The sequence below is a fragment of the Lupinus angustifolius genome, chromosome LG09 (genome assembly GCF_001865875.1).
Source record: "Lupinus angustifolius cultivar Tanjil chromosome LG09, LupAngTanjil_v1.0, whole genome shotgun sequence".
Taxonomy (NCBI): Eukaryota; Viridiplantae; Streptophyta; class Magnoliopsida; order Fabales; family Fabaceae; genus Lupinus; species Lupinus angustifolius.
In genome coordinates this window covers 14,335,672-14,346,406 of record NC_032017.1, presented here as the reverse complement: position 1 = coordinate 14,346,406, position 10,735 = coordinate 14,335,672, and the positions used below count along the sequence as shown (strand labels likewise).

The 10,735-nt window shown below is 32.7% G+C and overlaps 1 protein-coding gene across 1 annotated transcript; it reads left to right on the top strand.

Moving 5' to 3' along the window:
* On the top strand, nt 5,037-9,286 carry LOC109356286 (the record flags this gene model as incomplete). Its single annotated transcript, XM_019599611.1, has 3 exons — nt 5,037-5,442; nt 8,027-8,073; nt 8,180-9,286. Coding segments are annotated over 3 exons (1,314 nt in total), but the record flags the coding sequence as incomplete, so codon positions are not given.

Below are 10,735 nucleotides of genomic sequence, written 5' to 3'. Positions count from 1 at the left end.
CAAGCGAGACCTCTTCTCGCTCAAGCGAGAGAGTTCCAGAAACTCATTAAAATCCTGGGCTTTCTCGCCCAAGCGAGGCCCTCACTCGCCCAAGCGAGGCCTCTTCTCGCTCAAGCGAGACATCTCTAGCCCAAGCGAGAGAGTTCCAGAAATTCATTAAAATCCTGGGCTTTCTCGCCCAAGCAAGGCCCTTACTCGCCCAGGCGAGGCTTGCTCGCCCAAGCGAGATTTTGTCGCCTAGGCGAGGGAGTTCCAGAACCAAAACTTCCCCTCGCCCAGGCGAGAATTTCTCGCCCAAGCGACAGGAACTTGGACAGAATACCAATTTTGCCATTTTCAACCACCGAAACACATTTAAACATGGTTTTTCAAACACCTGCATACAAAATTTCAAGACTAAAACTCAACTAGAGTTTCGTCTAATTCTTTACCGGAAATTCCCAGAAATTCAGTTTCGAAAATATAATTAATAACAATATTAATAAAGTCTTATAATTCAAAATCGTAAAATTCGCGGGGTTATAACACTCAATCTCATTCATTCATTTTCTTATATGTAACAAACCAAATGAGTGAGTGCAATAAGTGATGAGAGTCCTTAAAAATGTTATTCTTATATGTGTCTTTTATTTAAGACTATAAATATATATATATATATATATATATATGGAGTTACTAACCATCAATGATTGGTTATAAGGCCTAGATTTATTATTCTCACAATTTTTATATGAGAATTGTTCTCACCTAAGTAGCCTTTATATATATAATCTTAAATAAAAGACACATACATGTGTTACATTTTTTAGGAACATGAATCACAGGACATGATCAATGAACCATGATAGTTATCTTTATAACCCTTACTTTTCTTTTGTCATAGATGGATGCCTCATTAAATTGAAATTTTGGCAGTTATCTATATCTGAAAGAAATATATATAATAATTTAAAAAATAATGTTATGGTTAAATATTATTTATAAGATGGAAAGATAAAAATGAGCTAAAATACTATTATATGATTTTTTAAGCTCTTACGTAACATGTAGAAGTTAATTCCATATTAAAAATACTTATACATTAAAAGAATTATATTTCAAATGAAAATTTAAATACATAAATCATATATAAGGAGGTGAAATATATTATAATTGTTTTATAGCTTATAATTGATTAATAGAGGAAATATATTTTTAAAATAAATGAACCAATATAAAATTAAATGACAAATAAAACTATTCTTTAAAGTACATCTTTCATTTACTTTTGTTTATTTTGTAGATCTGTTCTTATTTTATAGATTAGTTTTCATTTTTCATTGATTTTTTTGTTTATTTTTTCATAGGTTTACTTATTTTGTAGTTACACAAAAATAATTAACAAACCTTATTTGCAAATCTAAAATACATGAAATATTAAAATATAGGCCCTTAAATACACTTGATTTACTTTATTTTATTTCTTACATTTGTTATTAACATTTCAGAGATAACAATATTGGTTTATATATTTTGCAACTTTGTAACAATAATTGTGAAACTCATAATTTTTCTGACCAAATATTTATTTATATCGTATGAGTTCATATTACAATGGTAATGATAGTTTATACTCAATTATATATTATCATGTCTTACTATATATATCTTATCAATATATTGTATGATTTGCCAATTTATGGGCGATTAATATATTATCATGTCTTACTATGTGACAAAAGTTGTGAAGATATTGTGTCGTTACATGTTAGAAAACATATCCAATGAAATTAATTTACAAGGTTTGTGTTTCTATATATTTAATTTTATTTTATCAAATTATTACAATATTACTAATATATATTTAATAATATTGATACTTATTTGCTTCTGAATATTTGCCAAAACCAATCTGTTCCATGCAAATGCTAGTGTATTGTATTATTAACCATATGAATGCACGGGTAACATGAGTATTCTTAACCGTGTGAAAACATGGGTAACATGTGTGTTTCTTAATCATGAGAATGTACGTTTAACATGTGTGTTCTTAATCACACGAATGCACGTGTAAATGTGTGCTCTTAACCATGCAAATGCACAAGTAACATATGTTTTCTTAACCATGCGAATGAATGCACAAATAAGATGAATGTTCTTAACCATTAGAATGCACGGGTAACATATGTGTTATTAGCCATTAGAATGTACGGGTAACATGTGTGTTATTAACCATACGAATATACGGGTAACATGTTTGTTCTTAAGCATATGACAAAAAAATATTGTCCGGTGCAAATGCACGAGTAACTTACTAGTTGGAGAGAAAGTGAAGATAGGGTAATTTTTTTGGTTGAAATGTCAAAAATACTGTTATATATTTTTATTTTCTCTACTTATTAATTTTAAATGATACTATTATACATAAGTCTCTTTTGAATATAAAAATATCAATTAAAAAGTTAATTGATATTATAATAAAATTTATAATTTAAAATTATTACATTTATTTTTAATTAATAATAAAACAATAATTTTCTTTCTTTTCTTTGTTTTATAGACATTTTTGTCATTTGAACCGTAACACTATATTCTTTTTCTCATTTTCTACTCAACCAAACAAAAGAGAAAAAGAAGAAAATATGTCTTTCTATTCATTTTTTATATTTCTTCTCTTATAACAAACATCACAAAAATCTACTTTATTTCTCATCTTTCTCTTTGTCACCTCTCTCTTCCTCTTTTCTTATTTTTTCTAGTCAACCAAATAAAGCATAAGTGTAATTTTCGGCCTATAGCTCGTCTAAGGTGGAGCTGCTTGTTCAGCCTACCCCTAAATGAGGTTTTAGGCTCATCCGGAAGATTGAGGTAGATGATGTGTGACTTCCAATAGATTGAGGTTAATACTTTTGGGTTTGATGTAACCTAGTTTTGGCTCTTATATATTATATCTTGGCTGTTGTAACAATCAATTCAAATAGTGGAAATAACAAGATGAACATATTCCTTGGACTTTTGAACGAAATTCAACCACTAGGGAATGGTTGGTACAAATATTTCATACATTTGGAGAACTTTCTGGTATCAAGGAGATGAAAAGATATGTAAAGGATAATCCGAAAGGCCCTTTTTGTGTCCCTTCTTAATAGATGAAGCAATCTTCACTATGCGATCTGAATTCACATACCTACTGGGAGTGCTACATCACGCCCCTAAATGATGGAACTCTACACGGTAATCATTACTCGACATCAACTACATTCTATGTATCAAAGAATGAACCGTACTTCAATAGGTTTTGTTTTAAAAAGCACGGGAAAAGGTGGCATTTCTAGGCTAGGACCGTAAAAATAATCTATATGCTAGCCATATTACACGGTAACCTTGTTAAAGCCCAAAACATCTATACTATAATAGTGCTAGCTTTCCATAACAAGATTCAGATTTTAATCTTTACTAAGAGAATATATATATATATAGTTGATGTAAATTTCCATCCAAAAAATTAGCAAACATTGTTTATTGAACACTCATACCACACGGGAACATTGATAATACTTTGTCATTCTTTTCTTATTTAAATAAGGACTTGAATGAGTAGGCAAGAAGGACGAAGACCCAAACATGAGATCTCCATTCTTCAAAAACATCATTGTAATCTCATAAAAGTAGTAACATTATTTGCCAAAGGAAAATGATATATCATTATATCAATCCAAAAATCTTCTTATAACATACAAGAATAACATGGGTTATAAGGTGATAGTTTATTTTATAAAGAGTTGGTTTAAGTGAATAATATATTAAAGGGTAGTGATTCACTTACTATATGCTACGACGAAGAGTAATTTAAAAAAAAAACTTACTTTCTATTAGAGGAGTAAGTGGATCCAACTCTATATTAAATACTCATAATGTGTTATTTTAGTGGTTGCGGTTTGACTAGATCCGACCAAAATGTAAGAGCTTGATTCTTGAGAATGTTATTTGTTGAGAGAGATAACATACATCGGAAAAGACATTAGTTCTTGTCCAAAAGATAAGACAACATCATTGATAATACAAAAAATAAAATTCTGGTATAAAAGATGTACAAATAAAACAATAATTGAATATATGATTAATACTTCTTTTTTTTTTTAACTCATACTATTCTCTCACTTGATTTAGCCAAAGACTAATCTGCTAAAGTTATTTTTATTTTTTTAAACTATTGATAACTCAGATTAAATACTTAGTTAACATACAAAATTGATAAAAATGGAAAAGTAGAAGAGGAATTATGCAACACAACCACTCTTTGTTCTTCTTAGTGCGTTTTAGGGTTTTCTTTCACTGTTGCACTCTACTTCACACCCCATTTCTTCTAAATTAATGCGCCTTTTTTAGAAACTTACTTCAACGGACCCAACATCACAATTTCTCACCAAAAAACGCTTCGTTTCACTCACTATCCTTTCGTTTCATGTATGCGCTTCTTCTTTACTTTCCTTTTTATTTCATTGTTTTCCTTTATTTTAGTTATTTATTTAGTTTCTATATTTTTGTTTTTTATTTTTATAAATAATTGAATTTAATTGTTGTCCTTTTATGTAACTGATTTTTTTCATTTACTGCATATTCGTTCAAATAATATTTGTGTAATTTTGTATGTGTATTTTCTGTGCTTTTTTAACTTTTTGGTGTTATTATTGTCGTGTTTGGTACTTGGATTTGGCTTTGGTGCATTTTATTTAAGTTGTTTTTTTAAATATTGTTTGAATAAAGGATGTTTCTGTGATTGAGATATTACTTTTTTTAAATAAATAAATAATTTGATTTTGTGTACTATGTTGATGTTTTTGGCATAATGTGACCACTGCAAATGTTGGATTAGTTTCTGTTCATCTAATTGTAATATTTCATGGTGCAGGTGGAATATATGAAATGTTAATTATGAGATGCAAACCAGTGGAATGCATCATGAGGAATTGTAGAATATGTTGAAAGTTTCCATGTTTTCATGAGTGACAAAGAATAGGTTCGATTGGAAGTGTTCGGAGTTGGGTTTATTGTGATATTCTAAAAAAATAACGAAAACGGGGGCGCTTTGTTGTGTGGCTTCAAGGCCACATGGATCAAATGCAGGCAGTGCAGACTGGTCTGTGGGTCCAAATGAGCCCTACTGGCGAACTAACACGAGTTTTTCGCCACCACCATCAAGATGGGATTTCAGATTCCAGTCTGATGGGCTTCCATATAGTTTGAATGATGGTGCTCAGCTCTATGTGTCTTCAACGTCTTCAAATGGTAAAGACAGTGGGCGTTGGGTTAGAGGCAACCACCTATACGATCTTCACTATTCTGCTTCAGAGCATACTGAGCATATCAGCAGTCCATCTGATCTTTCTCGGGGTCCTCAGTGGACTCCTCCTGCAATACAAGAAATAAGTGTTGCTGATTATGAAAGTAGGACTAGTCGAGGTAAACTCTCACATCTAAACTTTCAAATATGACTTTATAGACCAGTTTTCGGTTTTTATGCCCGATATATGACTTTATATATTCTTTGAAAGATGTATAGTGTACTTGTTCTGTTTTGTTATATTCTTTAAACTTTTTTTGCATGTGTTCTTGCTTATTCTTTTACATAGATAAACCGGACTTTCCTATAAAGGGGAGGCAGCCATGTGACCGTTTCTGCTTATGAATACCCTTCCGCCAATAGTGTTTGTGTTATAAGATTGGTTTTTCATCATTTGAAGGGTAAACAATGTGAAACCACCTTTTCAACAATAGTGTATGAAAGCAGCATAAATTAAAAATATAGTTTAAGAAAAAAGGAAAAAGGAGCACTAGACTCTGCAGATTATGGACTGATGATGCGGAGTTTAGGTCATGAATTTGGATAATGATGCAGGAAAGCAGCAGAAATTGGACCACTTTTAATTGCTAATGCATTGTAACTGGGGTTTGATTGATTCCACTTAAAAATAAAAGGAGGCTTCAGAAACTAACTACTAACTGCTGGTTAGGTAAAAGATGATTGCATATAAGGTATTGAAGCCTTTATAACATTCAACCTTAGTAGAAATGTTAAATGCAAACTATGGCTTTTTAACACTATAAGGAACGCCCTGATAAAATAATATATAACCCAAAATAAGACAATGTTTCTAGTTGAGTGCTCAATTATGTGTGACCTTATTCTGCCTACTGTATAGTCAAAGGAAGTATATTGTTATTTCATTTTATCTATGAGCTGTAGCTAGTTAATTGTATTGGGTGGATAATTGCTTACCATTATATTCTCATGTATCAATATCTTTGCTATACCTAAGTTACTTGACTTGCTTCTAAGTTCTAACATATTGGACTAGGTAGTCAATTGTGGATAGTGGAGAGTATAGAATTATAGCGCGATAGCAGGACATTGCTACAGCTGATAAAAAAAAATATAAGTACTTTATAGCTTACACAAATACTAAAATAGATCATATTAAATACACATTCCAAATTAATAATTAAGTTAACAGCATTGCAGATTCTTGAGGTAATTGAAGTTGGAGTCCATAAAAGAGTTATATCTCACAAAATTGAACCATGTGAATATGATCAAAATTGGGTTTAGTCAGTTTGATAAGAGAATCAATAAAGAGATGACAGGGCAAACAATTAGAGGCCAAGGAAAAATCATGCTGAGAAAGGGTGGGGTATGTTTGTGAATTAGGAAGCCTTGCGATTTTGTTCTATGCTGATGAAGAACATGTAAGCAACCGAACATGTATACTGGAATCAGGAAGAAGAAAGAAGAAAGGTAGAGCCTAGCAAAAATCGCATAGCATGTGTTAAGTAGAAGGGGAAGGTTAAATTACCTAAAAACCTAGGGGCAAAAAAAGACTTTTCCCCTCTAGAATTTGGGTTCCACTCGCAACAAAACATGTAGCAGGTTGTGACCCGCGATTTGGCCTGTGATTGCCACTATTTGACCTGCTATGGGTGCTATGACCATCTGCACCACTGTCCACTGTGGCGTGAGCGGGAACCGCTTAAAACCTGCTACACTCCACTATCGCACGCTATGGACTACCTGGGTATGGGAAGTGTTGCTCAGAAAAGAAATGCATACTCAAACCTCTTAGCATGTGTCTGGATTAGCTTTACCATATTTTATGTTCAAAACAATTATAGTCAAAACTCTTTGAGAGGACTCTCTAAAATATGCGATTATTTCTCTAAAACTAAGTGTTATCAGACATGCTTGTATTGCTTTTGATTAAAAAACAATCTTGTTCAGTTCTCATTTGTCCTCCATCCCTCTACCATTTTTTGAACATTGAATTTGCCCGATATAAGTTCAGTACCAAGTGGGATCATAAAGCGGATTAGGCTAACAGAAAGGGAGGAGTCAGCCTTTCTGCCACCGATTACAGGAAAACCTTCCCAAAGCTACAGCCCCCACTATTGATTCAAGACACAACTACATATTCGTTCAACTATTGACCACACGCTTTTATTGCTTTTGATTAGAAAAATTGTGCTCTTTTAGTTGTTGATACAAGCCTATAATTATGCTTTTAACATCTAGGTTAAACAATGGCAATAAAAATACTTTTGGTCATTTTGTTTATAGAGCTAGGGCTTCCTTCAAAGTGGTAGAGAGCTAAACTAGTATCTCAGTGAACCTACAGGTTTTCTGTAGGAAGCCAACAAAAGGGAGCCCATACATTAATAAATCTGACATCATAGTACAGAATTGAGTCATATTACTTCCAATTCTGCCTCCAAATGTCAGAACATTATCATTTTCTTTTAATTTGTGAGATTCATTTAAAATTTTAGACTTTCCTTCCCCCTAATATAATTTGATTCCTTCATTATTGATCTTAATTTGCCTGTTGATGTGTGTCTGTGTATATGTTGGGTGATGGTTACAGTTAATTCGTTGCAATATTACTAACAATAGAGCTGTTTGCTTAATTTGACTTGGTGATTTATTCTTTTATTATGAACTTGTTAATCCTACTTTTACTTACTGAATTGCTTCCTTGTCAATTGTGCTTGATAGGTCCTTATCCTTCTCTGGGTCGGGTATCTTTTACACCTACTAAGCAGGTAATGTTTTTGGTCAAGGAATATTAAAAGAAATATATTTTTCTGTGTTTGCTTGGAAATTACTTCACGTGTGTGTTTCTCTCAAGGGAAAGGCTAATATGTGCAGGGAACTTCCAAAAATCCAGATAGTGAGGGTTCAACTTTATCCCAGTCCGAGAGTAGCGAATCTGAGCCTGCTACAAATTTGGGCTTATCCTCTCAGAGGAATTTCTCTAAACGCGGTTCATTCATCTCCAATCCCATTCATCCTTTGTCCTTTCCTGACCTTACTCCATCTAAGGAAGCCTTTGATCCTGCACTTTCAGCCTTTTCAGAGTCTGATGCTTCGACTCCGCTCAGAGATGCCCAACGCTGGAGTAGTGCCAGCAGTAGTCAGGATTTTGCGGATGTTACCGAGTCATTCGAATCAGAAACACCTGGCCTCCCACATGTTCCTTCGGATGGATTTAGATGCAGCTTGTGTGAAAGATTTCTATCACAGAGATCACCTTGGAGTTCTCGCCGTATTGTGAGAAGTGGAGACATGCCTACAACAGGGGTTCTTCCTTGTTGTCATGTTTTTCATGCTGAATGTTTAGAGCAGATAACATCAAAGACGTGGAAAAACGATCCTCCTTGCCCTGTGTGTGTCAAAACGGAGGATGTAAATTCCCCCGATCAACGTGGTCCGATGAGATTGAGGAATAGTTTTCCTAGGTTCAAATCATTTACTGAGGATGGACCTTCAAGACCTTGGGGCTGTACCCAGGTGGGTAATTGTGTTGAAGGGGCTCTGCATGCACCGCCATGCAATGCAATGTACATACTGAATCGAAATCGCATTAAAAAGAACCTTTCTTTGAAGGGTAATTTAAGCAATGAATTCCCAGGTAAGGTTAGGAAAAGTGTACCATTTCCATATTCTTCACAGTTGTTTAGAGGCTCGGCTGATCAGGAAGCAGTTGCAGGCCCAAGTATGAAGAGGTAATGGCAAATGTGGAACATTGTAGTTTACCTGAGAACATTATTTTCTTAACAGTCTAGGCAACCGATATTTATGACATGTGTTAGTAACATGGTTCAGCATTTTGTATAGATTGATTTGTTGCTTGTGTATTAAAAGTCTCTATTGGAACTTGATGGTGTTTCTTTGTTCATGCATTTTGATTTCAATTTCTGGTCTTCAGTTAGGAACTTCAGCATTTCTACTTTTGTTAATGTAAGTCTGATTGAAGAAATATTCATCTAGAGTAGAGTAGAATTAATAAAAATATGTACTTACTACATTGCTTGTAATTTAGCCTCACTTATATGGGTGACTGAACCAATTTGAACCTTTTCTAGGCAAGGTTCTAATATGCTATGCTCAAGGTTCAAGCTGGGCTCGATTAGAGTGGTTTTATTTTCTTATCATGGGTTAAGTTCACTTTAACTTCTTGATCTAATTTACTAGTTGATATGTTCAGTATTTTAAAAATTTATAGCTCAAAAGTCTTGTATAGTTTATAAGTTGAGCTTGAACATGTATGAGAAGCTCTTTAATTTCTCCAACGTGGTTGAACTTGTGCGTGTTTCTAATTCGGAACGTTTTGATCTTTTATGGAAAAGTGGCTTGCCCATTATGATTTTGAATTATTTTGTACAACTTTGGGAGTTTATAGACCTCGTCAAACAATTTTTTAAAGTAATGACTAAGTTGAAGGATTAAAGCCTTCACTTTTTTATCTCTTTAAAACTTAATTCGCCAACGAATTCTAAAAGTTGAAAGGTCCATTAGAATGGTGGGTCTAATCAGTTAGTGTTCCAATACTACTCTCATCTTCCTCTCATCACCCATATCATTCTCTCATTCATCTTCTTCAGCTCAGTTTCTTACTCACCCAAACCGAAAAACCTTTACTTTATCACACCCAAACATTGTTCAAAAAATGTTTGAGTTTTCAAAAACATCCCAAACTTTTTCTAAGCACGGAGTTTTAAAAAATGTGAAGGTTTAAACTTCAAAAGTTCTTGTTTCAAATCTAAACACTCATTTCAATTGTATTTATATTAGAAAGGGTTATGGGCTATGGCCCATGCTCATCTAAGATATTAACATGATTTGCAAATAGAACATGGGTTCAGATTCTAAAAATATGTTTTCAATTTCTAGACAAAAAATATATTTTTTGAGTTTCTTTAAAATATTAAAATGAAGAATAAGTTTTTTTGATAAAGAAAATATGAGGTTCTATAGTTTATGGAAATGCAAGTATGTTAAATAATTGTATTTAATTTTAAGGGTTTACTTAGTATGTGAGAATTAAATTCTTATTCGGAATTGTATTTCCAACTAATTCAGATAAAAGAATATAGTATAGAGCAAAACTATACTTTATTCTCTTCATATAATCAAAACAAATTCAATGTTTAAGTTGTGTGAATAATTATAGAGCAAAACTATAACTTAAATTAAATTTCCTTTATTTGGCATTGGTGTCCATGATGATAATATGGTATGGTGGTGTGGAAAGTTGAGACGTAGTGGCAACTGCTATTTAGAGTTGTGTTATTTTATTGTGTTATCTCTTTATATGTATCAATGACACTTATAATTAAAATATTTGAAAATAATAATTAATTACCTAGAAATAGAGTTAAATCATATTCACATATTTTGATTACTTGTGCCCATATAAGCACG